Here is a 22775-nt window from a genome sequence, read left to right on the forward strand (position 1 = left end):
GTGTAACCTGAGTGGTTGCTGAGATATTGTAAGTTGTTTACAAATATAATAGTTACTGTGTTTACTGTGACTTATAACATTTGGTTTAAGGCCTAGAATTTAAATAATACTACCACTATAAAAATAGTTTGTCCTGAAGAGTTATACGTCTTTCATAACCCATATGGTTCCAGAAATATGAACATTTGTTTGAAATGTGAGGACATAATTTGATTCTGTCAAAAGGGGTAGGCTCCGCCCATTGGAAGTTGCGGTGCAAACTTCCTGAGTTCCATTGGAGTGAATGAGTTAAGATGTCAGAAAAAGAAAGCTTAAGATGTTAAAACATGTTAGATATTATAAAATATGAACAACTGAATTTGAAATAAGAGCACATGGACTTATAGTAGAGGAGAACAAAGTACAGAAATAACAGTAAAAATGTTCCAACTTCAACCAGATACCTCAGAAAATAAATAAAATCTGTCAAAACAGCAAAAACACTGAGGTGAGGCTCCAGGCTTCAAAGGTTTATTGTTCATAAAACAAGACACAAGCGCTTTCACCCTGTGGACTTCTTCAGGTGTAATAAATCAAGGTACTAGCTCCTCTATTTATACTAATTAACACATACAGCTTAGAGCATACTTAAAGGTATATTCAAGATACAAGCTCTGTATTAAACAATACTAGTAAAGTACAAAAGTCCAAAATACTTAAATACAATATAAAAACATAGATGTAAGTAAAATACATGTAAACCTGTGATTAAAAACATTTTATCTGTGCAGGGGTTTATTTCTTAGAGCTGGTTTTAGAGGGATATTTTAATTCAGGCCATGACCTATAGTAGCTTTAAGTCTAATGATCCATCTGGCCTCTAAGTTTTCAGTTTTTATCTTGACATCACCTCCACGTATACTTTCAAAAACTCTACCTATAACCCTGAATCTAAATAATACTACCACTATAAAAATATTTTGTCCTGAAGAGTTATACTTCTTTCATAACCCATATGGTTCCAGAAATATGAACATTTGTTTGAAATGTGAGGACATAATTTGATTCTGTCAAAAGGTGTAGGCTCCGCCCATTGGAAGTTACGGTGAAAACTTCCTGAGTTCCATTGGAGTGAATGAGTTAAGATGTCAGAAAAAAAAAGCTTAACATGTTAAAACATGTTAGATATTATAAAATATGTACAACTGAATTTGAAATAAGAGCACATGGACTTATAGTAGAGGAGAACAAAGTACAGAAATAGATTATTTCTTAATTTCATCTAGGCTGTTAATAGAAGAGGATGTTTATATGACAGTTTTTTTTCTGATTATCGACCAATTTGGATTTTGTTAAAAGGGAATGATGAGTATATAAAAATAGGAAAGGGAATAAAAAATATTAATGAAGTTAAATGGATTAGAAAGGGAAAAGTGAAATATTAAAGCTATGGAAAGCTCATGTAGAGATGAAAGATTTTTACAGGGACTGATCAGATTGGCGGCTGTGTTTTAAACAAAAATATAAAACAGGTTATGTATGATGGAAGCAGTATAAAGTAAAGGAAAAGAAAATAAAGAATAAGAAGTTAAGTAATAAGACATTTTTAAAGTTTGGAAAAAATGAAAGATTTTTTTTATTAAAGAACAAGAACTATAAAATCTAAATAAATTGTGCCATATTTGAGCGAATTAGTTTAAGAAAATAATAGCATAATGAGAAAAATGAAGGATGTAAAAGGCATAGTACATGGTAGACAGAATTACATTATGGAAATAGTAGAAAATTATATAAAATAAATATTTAAAGGACAAATTATACAAACTAACAAGGAATGGAAATTAGATACTTTTTCAGACCAAGATAATAAAAAGATGGGAAGGAATACTGTGATTGAAGAATTCGAAAATGTATTATAAACGTAGTTAATTTGGAATGAGCAGCAGGTCCGGGTGGAACAGAATAAGGGATGTATAAAAATATGACAAGATTACAAAAATATTTGTAATGGTATTAAATAAATGGTTAAATAAAGGATTTCAATATAAAATAATTATGAAGTGGAATAATTAAATGTATATGGAAAAAAGGTAATAAAGATGAAATGCAGAATTAGAGATCTGTAGTATTAAATAATATTGCGTATAAAATGTTCATGAAAATTCTACAAAGAAGAATGTAAAATAAAATAAGTAAGGTTATGAATGGAAATGTATATGGTATAAAAAGAAAAAATAGTGCAATAATTAGTTTTAATAATGTAGGAATTAGTAGATGTTCTGTACAGAAATAATCAAGTAAAAATATGCTGGGTGATTTAAATAAAGTGTTTGACTTAGTCTGACGCAATATGTTATGGGAAATATTAAAAGCATATAATGTAAGTAATAAGCTAAGAAGGGTATGTATGACAGCTTATAAATTAAATATAGCTATGGTGTTAGTAATTGGATGGTTAAGTGAAATAATTAATGCTCACAAAGTGTATAAGACAGGGATGCCCACTGAGTAGTATAATATTCATATTAGTAATGAATGTGATATCTATACATGTTAACAAAGAAATATGTTATGTATCTAATGAAGAGATAATTAAGCCAATTATGTTATCATATGCAGATTAGGTTCATAGGTTCATAGGTTCATACTAGGCTATCTGCCCAAGGGCATTTACAAGCCTAGCCTAGAGTTTTGTGGCTTTTGCCACCCCTTTATTTTGAAGAAAACTATGCCCATTATTTTTCTGTGCCTCTGTCAAGCAGTGACACTGAGGTAATCCCTGGGGTATATCTGCGATCTCCCATCCAATGGTCAAGATTTCTCTTGAACAAGGCCAATGAGGTGCTCTGCCTCACATGTACCGGGATTTTGTTCCACAGCATAGGGAGTCTCTGGGTTATGAATCTGTTCCTCCAGCACGTCCTATTAATAACCGTGTCAAGGTTTAAGTCTCCCGCCCTTGTAGTTCTGAGGGATCTAGATTTTCTGAGGTGAAGCATGTTCATCAATTCTGGGTTTGACATGGCCTTGTATGTCAGGCACAGGTCACCTCTGAGCAATCGGTAAGCGACTGAATAGAGCTGCAGTTCTTTCAGTCGGGCAGCATAAGACATATTTTTGAGACCCTTTATCCTTTTGGTGAGGAACCTTTGGGGCCTTTCCAGCTGCTGCAGGTGTCGGGTCAGATACATTCTGAATGGGGCATTGTACTCAATCATTGGTCTGATGAGTGATGAGTACAGGGGGACGATGACCTCCCTTGTTCTAGATGTGAATCCCTTCATGATCAGGTGGGCAATGTAGAAGGTCTTCCTAACTACTTTAGCAACGTGAGTGTCAAACGATAGGTTACTGTCAACCTGGGTCCCCAGATCCCTGATCACTTCTTCTGTGCTCAGTGGATTGCCACCTATATGGTAGCTAGGGGTAACCTTGTTTTTCCTGAAGGGTATGACTATGCATTTCTTGGCGTTTAACTTTAGGCCATGGCTCTGGCACCAGTTATCCATTTCTGTGAGACCCTTCTGAAGGATATCTGTGTCAGATGTGTTTTCGACAATGGCGCCCAGTTTGCAGTCATCTGCAAACTTTGTCAGCCATAACCCTCCTGTATTTGCTTGTACTTCAGAAAAGTAGATGCCGAACAAGAGTGGGCCCAGGACTGAGCCCTGTGGGACACCACTTGTGACAGGCTTTGAGTCTGACATGGCTCCAGCAACTCTGACCCTGTGGGTTCTGTCACTTAGCCAGTTTGCAAACCATCTTGTGATGTATGGGTTTACATTTAAGCTGATGAGTTTTTCAATGATACCTGAGTGGGGTATTGTGTCGAAAGCCTTTGCCAGGTCGAGGTAGGCTGTATGGACTGCCTTTCCCTCATCAATGGCCTTGGTGACTGTTTTGAAAAAGTCAACCAAGTTTAAAAGGCATGATCTGCCTTTGTCAAAGCCAAACTGGGTTTGGTCCAAAGTCTGCAAGTTCCCTATGTTTTTATTTATGAGTTCTATTATGATCCTCTCCATGGCCTTGCAGATCAGGCTTGTCAAGCTGATGGGACGGTAATTTCCAGGGTCGGTGGAGGCACCGCCTTTGTGAAGTGGGACCACAGTTGCCATGTGCCACTCCTTGGGTACGTATCCTGAGGTGAGGCTAAGATTAAACAGCTGTCCTAACTGCGGGTTTAATTCCTCGTTGAGTTCGTGGAGCACACAGCCGGGGACACCATCCGGTCCCATGGATGCTGTGTTTTTCGCCTTGGAGAGAGCAGTTCTCACCTGGGCGTTAGAGATATTTGGGGGGCTACAATCCTCTGGAATAGATATCTCTCCTTTTGGGGGGGAGGGGGGGGAGAAGTTTGCACTGAACCTGTCAGCCAGTATGTTGGCAATGTCTGTAGGTTCAGTAATTTTCACATAATTTTGAACTAATTCTGAGCATATCTGGGAGTTTCCTCCCAGGTTTCTAACATAGCTAAAGAAGGCCTTATGATTGTCTTTTGAGTCCTTAGTGACTTTTCTCTCAAAATTTTCCTTGGATGATTTTATGAGAGCTCTTAATTTTTTACTTATAATGATCAGAGGTGTCTTACCTTTTAAGGATTTTGCTCTATCTTGTAGTAGCTTCCTCCTTTTGTTGTAGAGCTTGTTTATGGCTGGGGTCCACCAGGCTGACATTACAATTGCTTCAAAAATAGTGTAGAAATTATTAAAGTACTTAATTATTTATAGGATTATTTAGAAGTGATAGAACTACATATAAATAAAGAGAAACGCCAAGGATTATGCTTTGATGGAATGTTATAAGGCACTAATTTTAATATGACAAACATAAATGTGCTTAGAATATGTTTTGGAAAACCAAAAGATACAGATTGAATACAGAAAGAAAAGATAGAAACCATGAAAAATATACATATGCTTTGGAAAACATTAGATTGTCATTTAAAAAAATAATTAATTCTATCCTTCCAGCAGGAATTTCTTATTTAGCAAGTGTTTTGCAGTGTACCTTTATTATATGAAAAGGAAGTTTATAACATCATTTTTCTTTATTTGGGATTTAAGGTTAAATCCAATTAAAAAAGGTGTATTGTATGTTAAGAGAGAAGGAAGGTTAGGTTTGATTAATCCTATAGTTTATGCACCATCATTACATTTCTGTAAAGTATTACAATATTTGAATGATAAGCATACATCATTATTATCACATAAATTAAGACTTAAATGTAAAATGCATTGGATGTATTTTTGAAATTATAAAAGAAAGAGTTTGTGGCCTAGAAATGAAAAAATAATTATCAAAATAACATTTTACTGTGGAAAATGCATATTAATAAGATTGAAAATAAGAGGAAACATGGTATAATAAAATAATGAACAGATATTTCTGTATATATCCTTGGAAGGAACTGCATAAAGAAAAAAAATGTAACAATACAAACAAGGACAGAAAGATGTAAGAATATGATAGAATATCAAAATTTGTTATGGAGACTTACTATAAAAAATCTTCTAGCAAAATCAAATATGCTGCGTAAAAGTAAAAAGAATGTTTTTATTGTAAAGAACTAAAGACTAGTGAACACGTTTTTTAGGATGTAAAAGAATTAAAACTTTACGAAAAACATTGTTGATCTGAAGTATTTTGAGGGGATTACAGATGTGAATGAACTAGCAATGGATATGACTGAGTATGGACATTTAAAAAAGTAGACATTATATAACAAGAATGGATAAAAAATGTTTTGCATAATATGGTTGATTTGGAGCCAAAGAGTAAAGGAGATTTTGTTTAATGAAAATGAGACTTAGCTATGATGTGAAAAAAATAAGATTTTGGTTGCAGAAGATAAGGAGGTAGTATAAAGGAAAATGAAGTTACATTTTGATGGAAAGGAAAGAATGTTAATCATTGTATTATATTAAGAAGTGTACATAATGTATATATTGTAAATTGTAAATGTGTTTTGTAAATAAGTGATTTTTAATAAAATAAAAGACCCCTACTCATTAGGAGAGTGTTTGCTTCATTCCTAGCACAGTGTCCTTTGGGTGAGAAACACTCAAGGAGAACCAATGTGATGGAGAGCAAAGAATAAACACCAGTGCAGTGTTTGAAGTTCTACAAAATTCTGTGGAGCTGTTTTACCAGAATTTGTTTGCTTCCTCAGAAGCAAATGTTCAAAACAATGAATGATGTGTTATTATAATCCTCCAGTTTGAAGGGTTGCAGGATGATATTTTGGGTGAATTGTCATTATAGCCCACGCTGGAGAGTGAAAAGATGCTTCATTTAGTGAAATAAGGGGCAACATTCATTCAGAAGAATCAAGCTGTTTTGAAAAAAGATTGCTAGACAAAAAAATCATATGCCAAGACTGTTAAACCACAGATAAAAGTGATGGCAGATCAACAGAGGAGAGGAAATATCAACACTAAAAGGGAATTTATGGTGAGAATTCAGAACAAAGAAAAGGAAATGCACAGGTATAACATTTGGATAATTTAATGGTCCCATTGGTTGTAAAGGCTCAGTATGTAAGTGCTTTTATTCTTGTTCATAAAGAGACATTTGTGGCATTATTTTTGAGACTGGGTCGGTTCTGGAAAGTTTTTTGGGAGATTATGAGAAGAAAAAGAACTGTAATCCATGGAATTCTTATGTGTTTAAAGCATTTCACAGAGGAACAAAAAATATTTATGTTCAATTTCAAGGCGACATTGAAAAAGATACTTTAAAAAGACATTTAAGCAAACTTTATAAAGAAGTTATGAACATTAGCAAAGTCTGTAATAACAGAGGATTATGGGCTGAGGGATGGGACTGTCATATTGTATTGAAAATGGAGAAAGAAAAAGTTATTCATATCTCTAGTGTGATAAATGTCAAGGGTAATAGAAGTGTTGTAAAGTATTGCTGACGATCAAAAACATGTTTTTTTTTTTCCTGTGGAAAAGATGATCATTTGATAAGTAATTGTGATAAGAGGAAATGTTATATCTGTGGAAAAACAGGTCATGAAAAAAATGTGTGAATTGAAATGCTATAAATGTAGCAAAGTTAGGCATTTATGGATGGGTTGTAATCTAGAGAAATAGGATGAAGAAGAAGAAAACAAAAGTGAGGACAGCATACAAAAAGAAGAAACTGTCCCAGGAAAAGATAAAGAGGAAATAGGGTAAAAAGATCAGGGTAAAAATAAAAATAAGTATAAAGAGAAAATGAAATAAAAGATAACATAAAAGAAAGTTCTGAAATAAGTGATGAGGAAGATATACATTGGAAAATAAAAGGTAAAGGAATTCTACTGGCAAAAGAGTAAGAGAAGGAAAAGAAAGTTTAAAAGGGATGAGTGTAAAGAAAGGAAATGGATAATGTGAATAAGATAAATATTTCAAATTTACATCATTTCTGGTAAGCTACAACATGGACATAGTGACAACTTTAGAGTGATTTCAGTAAATGTAAATAGTATCAAACATATAAGTAGAAGAAGAAGGATCCTAAATTGGTATAATGCTGTTAAAGAACTGCATTTCTCGGGTTATTTTTAAGTTTTTGGTTCCTAATAAGCCTGTTGTGCCTGCAATTTTTGGTATCCCAAAGGTACATGAGGACATTGTTAATTCCCCAATGAGAACTACTGTGTTAACCAGATGTTCTAAAACTTAACAACTGGTTGTCCATATTGGCCATACGGTAAAACAGTTTGTTTTTGACTTCTCATATATTTTCTGGGATTCTTGGGACTTTTTGAGGTGTTTCACCTTGACATATTTGATGAAAAAGCATGCATAGATGTTGTTGATTTATTTGGTTGCATTCCCCTTTCAGAGGGTTTAGATTGTTTTTCTGGGCACTACTGTATTGTCATTATTTTGACTGCAAAGAATATCATTATTTTGCCAAATGTTATGGAAAATGTATTAGACAATAATTTTGTCTGTTTTGAAGGTGAGTATTAGAAACAGATAAAGGGGTGGCTATGGGTGCAGTTTGTGGTCCTTTATAATATGAATATATTATGCTACTCTAGTAATGTGAGCATGGGAGCAAAGATTTATATTTAAGTCCCAGTATGCGGAATGTTGGTCACTTTACACTCATTATTTGGATGACATTTTTATTTTATGGAGGGATACCCTAGAAAAGTTAGATGAGCTTATTCAGTATATTAGTTCTACTAAATCCTCTTTAGGTTTTATGCATGCCATATCAAGTAACTCATTTAACTATTTAGATGTGACCATCTACAAGAAGAATAGCAATTTTGAATCAACAGTATATAAAAAGCCCACTATCTCAAATGCATACTTGCACTTTCAGAGTAACGACCCTTTATAACAAAAAAGTTTTTTAGTTAAGTGGCAATTTGTCAGAATTTCCAGAATGACTAGATATTATGCTGTATTTGCAACAGAATGCAACGAGTTGTCAAAAATTGTTTTAGATAGGGTTACTCTGATGATTTTATAGAAAAAATTAAATCAGAAGTATTAGTACTTAGGCATATTAGATTTAATCCTATATTTATTGGTACTACTGTAGTTACTATAAGGGATACATATATACCCTTTATGACTTTTTATTATAATAATATTCATACATTTTTATTATTATTACTCGTTACAATTTAGCTTGTAGGTTTACAGCTTTAAAAAATTTGCATTGGTCAATTAATTATGATGTGTTTGATTAGATGATGTATGCACTGCTGCTTGGTTCTGATAAAGTCCTTAGTTTTATAGGAAAGAAAGTACTTAACCCTTAAATAAAACTGAGACATTTTACTTGCTTGCCCTGTGGTTCCTACAGGCAATTTGGTTGTTAGTGTTATTTTGCCACTTTACCACTGGTTTGTGGAATGAAAAAGAAATACTAAAAAGTATTTTTTTCCTTTTATATGGAGTTCAAGATGGAATCCAGTGAAGAGAGGAGTCTCATACATGGACAAGGAAGATGGAGGTTTAGGATTAATAAACCTAATTATTTGCTACTTATTTTAATTTGTATAGGGTTTTGTTTTGGATAAATGATACAAATGAAAAATTGTAGTAAATTTACTAAAGTATAAATATAAGCTGCATTGGGATATGTTAAAATTTTCAAAAGAGAAAAACATGTTTAAATGAAGTAATGAGATGTCATTGAGAAAAATATTCTTTTATGGCGCATAAAAATTAATGAAATAGAAATGAGATGAATGTGTAATATAAAAATATCATGATTCCATATTATTATGCTAATTCTTGGGTGGAACTAGCAAATGAAAAAGTTAAAGCTATAAAACACAAAAAGTGTGGTGTAATAAACTAGTAGTATGGCAAGACATTTTATAGAAATTAGTGATTAATTTATTAATTACTAGTAAAAAGAAGTATACTATATAAAAAATCTGTGAAACAGTTTGCATATATTGTGGCAAAGAAAAAACTACAGAACATGTTTTCTTACAATGCAGAACAGTTGCAAAATTGTAGGAAAAATTGTGTAAAGAAAATTTCTTTGAAAATATAAAGGAGATGCACTTTTTGAGACACCAATTCAGGTTTCTACTCCTAAACCTCCCATAGATTAACTGATTTTACTAGTTCTAAAGCAGAACCTAGTCCATCTAGCCCACCCTCCAGCACTTATTACAAAATACACCTGACATATTGAATGGTCAGTTTCCCACCATTTCTCCAGCCAACAAGATTGACATGAGCATACTGAGACAATGTAGCAATTGCCTCATGCATACTGACAACATACTACTCCTTAAAACATACAAATACAATATGTGAAAGAAGTATCTGTCCTGTGAATCTGGAATCAGTGGTCTTTCTCTCAAGTAACAACAAACCAAATGTCAGCATCCACACTCCACCCCTCCACACATACCAGGCATATAACACATAAACCTTCATATGCAGAAGTACTCACCAGAAATATAGAAAAAGAGCAAAGAACTCCCAAGCACAAACCTTCTGCACACAATACAGTCCCAACAGCACCCACTACACATAATAACAGACGTATCAGTGTCTCATCTAATAAGCCTCTAAGGCGAAACATATCTAAACCAAATGTCTTGGTCATAGGAGACTCCATAGTGAGATACATAGATGTTCCCCTCACTAGGCTGAACAAGAAGGAAGTCACAGTCAGCTGCCTCTCTGGTGCCAGGATCCACCAAATCATGCACACACTCAAATCTGTCAACAACAGTGCTGTTTTGATTCTGTCACAATCCATTTTGGAGTAAATAACTTGAGACATATCTCACTAGACTATATGAAAAAGAGATATGATGGAGCATTCAGATTATGTGTCCCAGGCAGGTATGTCCCAAGCCCTAAGCAGCATTCTTCCCTAACCCAGGATGATACCACAATACCAACAAAAAATTATTGACTTAAACAAATGTCCTAGCTTTTGGTGTCAGTCCAGGAGGATCCAGTGTCTGACAGCCTAGGACGATATGGTCGACAGACCATGCTGTTTTGCCAAAGATGGTCTTCATCTGTCACCTCAAGGCTTTAGATTGCTGGCAAATAGTGCCTTTTTTAGGCCATGTTATAAGAACAAAATTCATGATGTAAAAATATCCTCCAGAAACAAACTCAGCGTTATGCTACTTAATGCTAGGAGTCTAAATCAGAAACTGCAGTCACTTAAAGCACTTCTCATCCTGAAAGAGGCTGATGTCTGCACAGACACAAAGACATAGGTTCGTGCATTAGTACTAAGCTAACTGCCCTTGTGGACCATTTTAAGCCTAGCCAGTTACCCCGTGTGAGAATCAAACGCTGCACCTCATGTCTGTAAGGTAAGCACCTTAACCATTATGCCAACCTGCCATCCAAAAACAAATTCCCTGTCTTGGGACTTGAACCATGAACACCTGCATGTAAAGCTGTGACTCTCACCACTACACTACCTCAACTTAAAATACTACACTACCTCAGCTTAAAATATACATCTTCAATCAGTAAAGCTATTTCCAATGGTGAGAATCAAACCTTGCACCTTATGGATGAGAGGCAAACACCTTAACCACTACACCACTTGGTCTTTCTGGTTCAAGGCCTCAGAGAATACCTCAGCTATGCAGGGATATAATGCCCTCAACATGTTCAGACCACAAAATGAACATGAAAAAAAAAAACAAGGGAGGAGGAATATCCATCTTCATTAAAGACAAATATATCTCTACTGTTTAAACAGTATGACTCCCTAGAGTTACTCCAAGTCCAACTAACTGTAGGAAAGATCCCCTCCACATTGTTGTTAGCTATAGGTCACCCAGCATGAACCAAGAAAACCACACAGCCTACCTGGACCTACTTGAGCCACTCTCAGTACAGCCAAATACCCTGGTCATGCATGACTTTAACTATCTTTCCATCGATTGGGTAACATATATGAGTGCAAACATGTTCACTTTGTTTCTGGACTTTGTTAACACAAACACACTGGACCAGATAGTCAGCACCCCCATAGGGGGCTCTAACATCCTTGACATAGTGCTCACCAACATGGTGGATCACTACACCACCTCATGTGTGGGGCCCTCCCTGGTAAAGTCCAATCATAAATGATTCTCGTTCGAAGTATCAGTCGTACCTGACCCACCCTCAGGAGCAAAAAGTTTTAAAAATTTCTCTAAAGCAAACTATAGCCTACTGAGTGATGGCATCAATAGTTTTAGACCCCTACCAACACTGATAGCAATGACCTCTATACTGAGGTGTACACAAATGCCCTGTATAAACACTTATATAAATGTATAGACTCAGCTGTACCAGAATACATCCAATCAAGATCCTCACGAAAAAATAAGTCACCCTGGTGGACATCCAGCATAAATAGGTTAGACAAAAAGAGAAAGAAACTGCTGTCAAAAAAAAACAAGAGAGAATGATCCCAGCAAAGGAAGATCTCCCTCCAAAGCATAAACAAGCAAATTGGACATCTTGAAAAGTCCTCTAAAGTTAATTATGAAACTAAATTAGCATCCCTAACTAAGGAAAATCACACAGCATTCTTTAGCTACATCCAAAATCTAAAAGGGAGGGCCCAGCTTTGTGACAAACTAGCTGTGGATGGTACCACTTATACTGAACCTGAGGACATTGTCAACCTGCTAGCAGACAGGTTTGGTGAAAACTTCACCCATAAGTCCCCACCAATCATACCCCATAACATTCCTGTCAACAGTCCTCTGCCTAGTATCTCCAGAAAGCAGGTCATAGCCACACTCTCCAAGGCTAAAAATGCAGCCTCTATGGGATCAGACAACATCCCAGGCTGTTTATTAAATAGTCTAAAACAGGACTTAGTGGAACTATTGAGCACACTCTTCAGTCTTAGTCTAAGCACTGACTTTGTCCCTGTTACTAATGATGTTCCACAAGGATCTATGCTAGGCCCCCTTCTATTTGATATCTACTCTTCAGAAGTCCAGGTGAACATATATTGCCTATGGCTTATCAAGTTTGCTGATGACTGCAAACTGGGTGCAATCATAGAATCCCCCAAATATGTCAATATATTACAAAAGGAGCTTACACAGACAAATGATTGGTGTAAAAGCTGTGGACTTAAATTAAATGCAAAAAAAATACATTATCACCCCCTTTAGCAAAGGAGATACCCCTGCTAATTACAACATTAATAATAGCCCCCCTAACTTCAAACCCAGTGGTGAGGACACTGTCAACCTGCTAGCAGACAGGTTTGGTAAAAACTTCACTCATAAGTCCCCACCAATCATACCCCATAACATTCCTGTCAACAGTCCTCTGCCTAGTATCTCCAGAAAGCAAGTCATAGCCACACTCTCCAAGGCTAAAAATGCAGCATCTATGGGACCAGACAACATCCCAGGCTGTTTATTAAATAGTCTAAAACAGGACTTAGTGGAACTGTTGAGCACACTCTTTAGTCTTAGTCTAAGCACTGACTTTGTCCCAGCTGAGGGTAAAACAGCAACTGTTATCCCCTTGCACAAAGGGGAGGGGCCCTCAACCGACTTCAGGAACTATAGTCCCATACACCTAACCAAACGTATCTGTAAGGTCATGAAGATAATCATCACGGATCTTAACAAGAATATAGGTGACCTTCAAACTCTTGACCCAACCCAGTTTGGCTTCTTTAAGGGCAGATCTTGCCTGCTAAACCTGGTGGACTTCTTTGAGAAAGTCACTAAGGCCCTGGTTGAAGGCAAAGCAGTTCACACTGCATATCTCGACGTAGCCAAGGCCTTTGACACAATCTCCTAACTCAGGCATCATTGAGAAACTCACACAGCTGAGGATTAGCCCTTTCATCATTAGATGGATTGCCAACTGGCTCACAAAGAGAACACATGCAGTTAAATTGGGGATGTTACCTCTACTTACAGACCTGTTACGAATGATGTTCCACAAGGATCTATGCTAGGCCCCCTACTGTTTGATATCTATTCTTCAGAAGTCCAGGTGAACATATATTGCCTATGGCTTATCAAGTTTGCTGATGACTGCAAACTGGGTGCAATCATAGAATCCCCCAAAGATGTCAATATATTACAATAGGAGCTTACACAGACAAATATTTGGTGTCAAAGCTGTGGACTTAAATTAAATGCAAAAAAAAACACATTATCACCCCCTTCAGCAAAGGAGATACCCCTGCTAATTACAACATTAATAATAGCCCCCCTAACTTCAAACCCAGTGGTGAGACATTTAGGAACATGAGTTGATAGTAGCCTTAATTTTGATCATCAGGTGTCCACAGTAGCAAATAAGGCCTCATACATTGCACACCTCATGGGTATAGCATCCAAAGTTAAGTAGGTTATAACTCCCCTTACTCGGCTCTCATCAGTCTAATAATAAAGTACAGTGCTTCTTTCTGTATGTAACTCACCAGGCATCTGCAGCATCTGGAGATACCTCAGAGGTTTCTCATCAAGGTAATTCAGGGTCAACGCATGACCTACACAGACAGACTGAAGGCTCTATCACTTTACTGAATACCGTATAGACTGTTTAGAGGAGACTTGTGCTTGGCCTACAGAGCAGTCTCAGACCCTGCCTTGATGAAGCTCCTGCACATCTGCAAATCCAATGGGGCAACATTCACTCAATCTAGGGATCTTAACCTAGCTTGCAATATTAACAGGACATGATGGAGCGACAGATATGTCTCCCAGAGGTTGCCACTCCTCTGGAACAAACTTCCAATTCATGTAAAACAGAATTCCTCATTGACCCTATTTAAGTGTAACCTGGACATTTGGATGGGAAACCATAAATTTACACCAGGGGGTCTCATCTATGTCCCTCTTAGACAGGGGCAGTCAGTGCTGATCTTAGATTCACGTGCAAACATAGAATATATATCTTTGTCCCTAAGGGAACAAGGGTATAACATGGCTAGGCTTGTAGTGCCCTTAGGGCCAATATCCTAGTAACCTCTTATGATCCTATGATCCTATGGTAAATTAACCTAAAACAATGAGTGAAAAGGTCACACAGAAAAACTAATCAGTAAAACTAAAAGTAAATTCGAGTCAAGCTAGAATTTCCACTGAGTGACCCCTCAAACCTCTTGTATTAGAAGCACATAGGATATATGGAAATGATCCTTATGAGCATCAGGTGTTTTAACTATACGGCAATTCTGAATGCCTATGACTGTTTTCTTTTTATGTTGCTTAATGGACAAATTCAGGCCAATAAAGCCAAACCATACTAGCTGTGGACATGCTTGTTTTGGCTTTGTTATGGCCTCATCAGCACAGCACAAGTGGACTGTTTGACTAAGCCTAAGAAACACAAGGCTGTTATACCCAGCTGATGACCATTACCATTATGGTACAATTAGTTTTAAATATAGCTGAAACACCTGATGTTCATAAGGGTCATTTGCATATGTCCTATGTGCCTCTAATACAAGAGATATGAGGGGTCACTCAGTGGAAATTCTATTTTGACTAGAATTTTCTTTTAGATTTTTACCTATGATGAAATAAGGAATATGTTAGTAATATAGACAAAATATTATTTTATGTTATATGGACCATTTGGAATGAAAGGTTAAATGAAATTATGTATATAGTAAGTGGAGACTAACAGTAATTTTAGGAAGAATTAGATTGCAGTTGTGGAAAAAGGAGTGGGGGTTCAAATAAGATAATGAAGGTTTAACATAATAATGAAAAGTAAGATATCCATGATTGTATGACAGTAATGGAAAGGAATGGGAATTTGTACACTGTATAAATTTGTAAATATGTTAGTAAATGCTATTGTGCATAATGTTTTTAAATAAAGAACCCCTGCTCATTTCAATAGGTGCCATGGTATATTTTACATTGACCTAATCAACAACCACCTTAAGCAGATGGGATCTCAGTTTAACATCTCATCTGAAGGATGACATACTCAGAAGTGCAGCACCATCCTTGTTCTGTACTGCACTGTCAGCAATCAATCTTCCTGGTGTGGGAATAGAACCCACAGACATCTGCTCCAAAGGCAAGTGTGCTACTTGCTGCTCCATTGACACTGTATGTCAGCAAAACTGCTCCTCTTCTGTCATTTTATAATTTATATTTGTTTATTTTTTTATTAAAACAATTGATCAGATTAATTAACTTACCCAACTGGTAGCTGATGATTGGATCTAGAGACACTGGAATAACACAGTCACAAGCTACTATGTTGTAATTATCCTAAATTGATGAGGAAGGGAGGAAAGTGAAAAACTGGCCACCAAAGTGAATGACTTGATCATGAACACCAAGGGATAAAACTATAGTGTGACTCAGTGGTGTCAGTCAGGGCTTGCAAACACCAACATTTGCTCTGGTAAACATACTAGTATACCTGAAATGACAAAGTTGTAATTCATAGAGAAATAAGAGACAGAGACCACTTACTTTCCATGTGTAGGGGCAAGTTCTCTGTTCCCCTTACTTATAACAGCCTACAAAGTCACATACACATGGAAAGTTATGTATAGTTAATTCAGTTACTTAATTGTGTTCTTGTCAATGTGTAATACAGTCACCAAGGCTTGGATTATTGTCTAAGAAGGTCACATATCCATATTGTAAAGAACAGGTTTTAAACTCCAATTAAGCTTCTTTTACCTCATAAAATTTAAATAGTGGAAGCTTTGTTTAGGAGAAAGGTGATGATGAGGAACAGGCAATACATTTCTTTGCTATTACAGTAAAATCTAAAGCTCACCATCTTGCAGAGTACATTTCTATGCTATTACAGTAAAATCTAAAGTTCATCATCTTGCAGTGTTCTTCTCTTTCATCTCTCAGTTTTATACTTTCAGGTACTATATAGTATTACTAACATTAGGAAGAGACATCCATCCTCCTAGTATGAGGACAGTGAAGATTTTTATATGCCGTGAGTATCTTAATTTGATAATAAAAGAGGTAATCTCAATAATTATTAAGGGTATCAGACTGCAAACAACCACACATTACAGACCCTATAGCGACCAGCTAACATAGGTAGCAATGAACAAATAAAGAGAAAAAGATTTAAAGACCTACCAGTAATCTCCTGCACCAGTTTTTCAAGAGGACTGCAAGACGTAATAAAATACTGAAGAAATCAATGTCAGGGTTTTGTTCTTCAATAAAGTTTGTCATCAAATGCAGCAGATGTGAAAATAATAACAAAAGTGAACAAAGGAATAAGCAGAAAGGGAACATCGTATAGCTATTAACAATCCATAATTCACTGGTTTCTGGATTATGAAATACATATACATTCATCCTACTAACATGAATTACAATATCATAAAATATCAGTTGCAGAAAAAAGTGGTCATGCTCTTCATGTATTTGCCATAGTTTCAATTCATTCAGCAGTGATGTGATAGAGATAAGTATAAGTGCAACTACGTACTAGCATAATTTCAGGCATCTGGATTATCCTACCTGATTTTTCATTACTAATACCATTATCTAATCCTACAGTTTTGTCTTGAATTGAGACTTCTACTGTGGTCCTAGTTATCGTATGGTATTATATGCTGATTAGCATATCACAACAGGGAAATATTGTTTGAGAATGAGGTAATCAATGTTTGAATGAGGTAATCAATGTTTGAATGAGGTAATCAATGTTTGTGCACAAGGCACAAGAACGGTAACTGTAACTCTACATGTATGCAACTAGACTTCAGGATAACAGCCATGAGAATTTTATATTCTTTATTTTTAGACATTGATGAATGTGCTGCTGGAAATTATGCATGTCCTTTAAGTTACCAAGACTGCGCCAATTCCATCGGAAGCTTCACTTGCTATTGTAAAAGTGGATACTATTTGGAAAATGACACATGTAAAGGTATGTAAAACTGCCACAGAAAAATAGCTCTTAGAACTTTATTGGTCATAAATATTGCTGAGAATGCTTTTGTAGAAATAGTTATGCATGTTCCATGTTTTCTGATGATTTAAAAACTGATTAGAAACAAACACTTTTCGGAGTCCAGGAATATATAATGAATGAAAACCTGATTTACCAAATACATAATCTCTTCTATTAAACAGTTACATAATGGTCATACTATACTCAACAAAATTGTTTTTGCAATTGTCATTTGATTACATTCCGTTATTCATTTTGTCAAAAACCCATCACAGACTGCTATTATTCCCAATGGTCTCAATATCTGCACAAGGCTGTTGACTGTTTCCATCAAACATTGTCTCTTTCTCCACTGCTGTATGATTATGGAGTTAACATATTTAAGTAAGGTGGGTTGGGATGTTAAGATCCCAGCATGATGGGTGCGGGAGTTTGCCACCCTGGAAAAATCATTGTAGGTAAATTTGTTTAGTTTGGTAAACATTTTAGTGAATTAAAAAAAATGATAAAATGCGATTTGTTGTGTGTCCCCCCCAGTATATTTTAAGAAAAGTATTATTAGATCTGCTACTGTTAGTAGTTACATCTATTTCCCCCAATAACTGCTGTATTAATGGCAGAACAAGGGAAGCACACACACAGCTAGCTGTCCACATGATCTGTTGAATTAAAATGTCAGATCCATGTAGAAGTGCAGAAAATTATTCATGCTGGGTACAATACCGTTTTGCAGAAAACAAGGTGTATGATGCAATATATAGTTATATTTTCACACTGTGTTTCAGTGGAGTTTAACTTGTTATGGTGGGACAGTTTATTCTAAAAAGTAATTTTTTGCATTTACTACTTTAAGATGCTTTTACTATTTTGGCCTGGTCTAATAAGTCATATGCCTGGCTTAAGATGCAACCACTTTGAAAGCCAGATTTGAAAGTTCATCTGGAAGTTGAACCAGTCATGATTTAATTGGTGAGGCTTGTAGTTTGCAGAGTGATACTGGGAAGTCCTTGTAGCTGCAATCCAAAGTTGGCAGCCCTATAATAAGAACACTGCCACTGCAATAAGCTTAATGATCCAGATACCAGCCTAGTACAAACCAGAGATAAGGTAGAGATAAAGGGGATCATACAGTTTTCAAGAAAACAGATTTTACTCATTATAAAGGGAATGTGTAACAATACAGTGAAAGAAACAGTGCGGGTGATGACACCAGCCAGCCAGATTCTTCAGTAACGGTTTACAATTCATAAGTCTTCCAGTTATTATTAGCACCCCAATATATAATGTAACTGTTGGGTCTGCCACAGTGTATCCCTTCTTGAAATCAAGGTCTGTAAAAACAACATTCAGTGCAAAAGAGCTCAATAAATGCCTTTAAATTGAGTCACACACAGCTGAATGTTGAACCTAAGTCCAGAGCAGAAGCAGTTCATGTCCCATGTGTGCCTCTGTCCTTTCATCAGTTTTATGTCTGACAGTGTTTATTATATGGTACTTGCCCACATCTCATTAATCTGATTTATATTTCTACCATTAATGCGGATGTCCCATATCAGTGTAGAAATGTATGACATATCCATTTACAGAAAAAAACACTAGAGGCCAGCATAGATAGCTCCACGTCTTTTATTCAAAATTAGATGAAATACTGCAAAAGGACATAATAATGTCCAAAAGTTACCACTCAGACTAGTTTCGGCTACTGCCTTCTTCAGTGAGAGAAATAAAAAAATAGTAAATGCAACCAGCAAACCAGTAATCTTTTTATATTCTTCACCCAGCCAATGGAGATGCAAGGTATAATCCATACCTTTTGAATAATTCATTAGTTGACAACCAGGCTGCAATGAAAAAAAATAGTTAAATAAAATAACTTAAGACGTATTCAGGGATGCCCTAGATAATTATTTGTTATATATCATAAATTAGTATAGTAAAAACCATAGGCGAGTAATCCATGTAAGCTTATACATTTTATCCAAAAATGACAATAAGCATGAAAATAAAAATGAAAATAAAAATAAGACCAAGCAACAATGCTGTATGTGGTGTTGTAATATATACAATATTTACTAAATCCACTCTATGTTGAAATACTCTGATGATTGAATAAATTAATATACTCATCATAAATGGTCATTGAGACCTGGTGGAAATAAGGCTCCAAGATGAATTATCCAGTATTTTTCTTTATGACTAAGTATACTTTGCCATCCTTGTTGATTATGCCTTTTGCCTGTGATTTTATCAATAACTGTAAACATGAATTTTGCCGTGGGGTGTTTAATAGTATGTTGATATAAAGCATTCGTCAATTTCTTATTACGAATGTCACTCTGATGTTCCCCTATTCTTATTCTTAGAAAAAATCAGTGAGCTGTTTGAATCAACTTAGAAACCTGAAAAAAAAAACACCACCACCACAAACAACCGTTCCTTCCACTCAGCCACAAGACAATATACCAGACTCCAAAAATAAAAATACCCGATTTGTTTGTGTAAATTTTAATTGTCGTTGAATATAATCTTAGTAGCTTTTCACCTACGCATAAACATAGCGAAGCTTCAGGAACAAATTAATCCAAAATCATATACCTTTATGTAGTTAAAATTGGCGCAAAAAAATAAAGATAATAATAAAAATAAAAATTAAAAACACCATAACACCTAAATTTGTATATGTCCCTAATCATTATAACTTATTTTTATCCAAAAAAACATCATAAATACTGTATATATTTGATTGGACAATATGTATAGTATGTATGAGCGCTTGAAATGTAAAACAATTTTAAAATGTATTTAAAAAAAATGTTAAAACACTTTACTAGGAAAAACTCAAAGGAACTCAAAAATACAAAATATCCAAGTGTTCTCAAGTCTTAAGAAAATTTCAATAATAAAAAATTATTGCCATCACATATATATACTACCTACATACCCTATCAATTCCTTTAATTTAACATTTAACATTAACATATAGACATATAATCATATAAACATCTATGGGAAATTATTGGCTAGCCATTACAATACACCTTTATATAGTTCCCTATATGCAAGGTAATTTCTTGAGTTTACCCCCTCTGGGGTTGTTCTTCATAATCTCACACAATTAAATTTTAAAAGTATGCTCTATGCCTTTATCAATAAATATGTTAGCTAAAATGATTTAAAGTCTTTTGATATCTCTTAGTACTATGGGAGTAGATATGGTAATTTATCTGCCTCTGTGTCTTCCATTGTATATGCAGGACAGGCTGTAATATGTAGCAAATGTATAAAGCATCTGTTTATACCAGTAAAATGGTTATGCTGTTTGAATTCATTAATTAAATCAATCATTGTTTGAATTTATAACTAATTTGTTTACATGCTATGTGTTTTAATATGTGCATGTGCTTTTCTTTCTTATCATTGCTGACTACTCCTAATATTTCCTTTAGGTCATATCCCATCCTGTTCATAAATATACTTCTGGTACATTTCTGTATGTCAGCTATTCTTATTCTTAGTGATCGTGAGGTTTTGCCCACATAGAAAGCAGAACACTGACATGTGGCCAGGTATATAACCCAGCTACTTGAGCAGTTTCCAAATATCCTGACATCATAAACTTTGCTTGTATTGGAACTGGTAAATTGTTTAAGCTTGTTCACTTGACTACATGAGGTGCAGTGGCCACAAGGGAAAGTTCCCAAGAGTTCATCCCCTGTTATAGTTAATTGTTTGTACTTTGCCCCTCCACTCTCTCTCTGTTTATAATGTGAAAATAATGATCCCAAAGTTTTTCCTCTCCTGTATGATAATGGACATTGGTTGCCTAGGATACTCCGAAGGTAGTCATTAGCTAACAAAATGTTCCAATTGTTATTTAGAATGTTCCTAACCACCTGGTGGTTCCTACCAAAGGTGGTAATGAACTTGATAGTGTCATCCTTTGGGTTATTTATACGGTCCTTGTATTCTAGCAGGGTTTTCCTGTCTTGTTTATCTGTCCATGCACTGGTGGATGTAATATCGAAGATGCAATATCCCCTTTCCAAAAATCTGTTTTTCAGATCTACTTTGGCATTCTCATAGTCAATATTTGAGGAATTGATCCGTTTGATTCTCAAATATTGAGATTTTGGGATATTGCGGATGGTGTGGCGTAGGTGCATACTAGATGCATGAAGTAATGAATTAAATTGTGGATATTTCCGATGAATCTTAGTATTAAGTGTATGGTCTTCATTCCGATATACTGTAACATCCAAAAAATCTATTTGATCAGTGTGAGACGTGATAGAGAACTCAATACCCTATATATTGCTGTTAAGATATTCCACAAATTCAATAAGATAGGTAGAATCTGCACGCCACACCATCCAACAATCATCAAGATATCTCCACCAGATATCAATTTCCACCAAATAGATGTTATGCAGGGGATTGTATATAAGGCATTCCTCCAGATAGGCCATGAAAAGATCTGCATAAATGGGGGCAAAAGACGCCCCCATGGCCGTACCTTGCAGTTGCCAGTAGCACTCCCCTTGAAAATAAAATACATTTTTATTAAGCACATGCTCTGACATACAGATGAGCAATGTGTTGAATCCCGGTGGGTACAGTTCAACCTTGTTCAACCAGTGTTGTAAAGCCTGCAACCCTGCCCAGTGTGGTATACTTGTGAACAAGGACTTAACATCAAGTGTGCACATCAACCATTCTGGCTCAAGTTGTGTGTCTTCAATAATTTTCAAAAATTCTGTTGTATCCCGTATTCTTGCCCTTACATGTGCCAGGAGTGGTTTGAGATATTGGGTTAAGAATGCCGATAATGGTTCAGTGAGTGAACCATTACCTGATACAATGGGCCTACCTAGAGGGTGAGTAATGGATTTGTGCATCTTTGGGAGTAAGTACAGAATTTGCTTAGATGGATCCTTAACTTTGAGATGTTGTACTGTTTTAATGGGAATAATACCTTCTTCCAATGCTGAGTCAAGAAATGCATCAATCTCCTGTTTGAATCGATGTGTAGGATCGATACCCATATGCATGTAACATTTGGAGTCAGATAATTATCTAAGTCCCTCTTGGACATAATAATCCATATTTAAAATCACCACAGCTCCTCCCTTGTCAGCTGGGAGTATAGCAATGTTGTAATTTTGCCTGAGTTCAGTGAGTGCCTTTTTCTCAGCTGAAGTAATGTTATCTTGTAAAATGTGACATTCCAAATGGGGGAAATTTAAATCCTTGAGTACTACCTGTTGGAAGATGGCCACATTTTTATTCATCAGTGGTTGAAAAGTAGATTTATGAAATGTAAATGCAGTAGATCTTTGAGTATTAGATATGTCCTGTTCTGAAAAAGATATTTTGAGGTTAAGTCTTCGACAATATCCATTTACAGAACAGTTCACCATT

The 22775-nt window shown here is 35.6% G+C and overlaps 1 protein-coding gene across 1 annotated transcript in view; it reads left to right on the forward strand.

The window, feature by feature from the left end:
• Nucleotides 1–22775, forward strand: part of LOC122801233 (EGF-containing fibulin-like extracellular matrix protein 1) — a 125784-nt gene that overhangs the window by 60465 nt on the left and 42544 nt on the right. The window contains exon 3 of the mRNA XM_044070785.1: nucleotides 17208–17333. Coding sequence (XP_043926720.1) covers nucleotides 17208–17333 — 126 coding nt within the window. The remainder of the gene's footprint in view (nucleotides 1–17207; nucleotides 17334–22775) is intronic.

This window comes from Protopterus annectens, chromosome 4.part1 (genome assembly GCF_019279795.1).
Source record: "Protopterus annectens isolate FY-2018-M chromosome 4.part1, PAN1.0, whole genome shotgun sequence".
NCBI classification, from domain to species: domain Eukaryota; kingdom Metazoa; phylum Chordata; order Ceratodontiformes; family Protopteridae; genus Protopterus; species Protopterus annectens.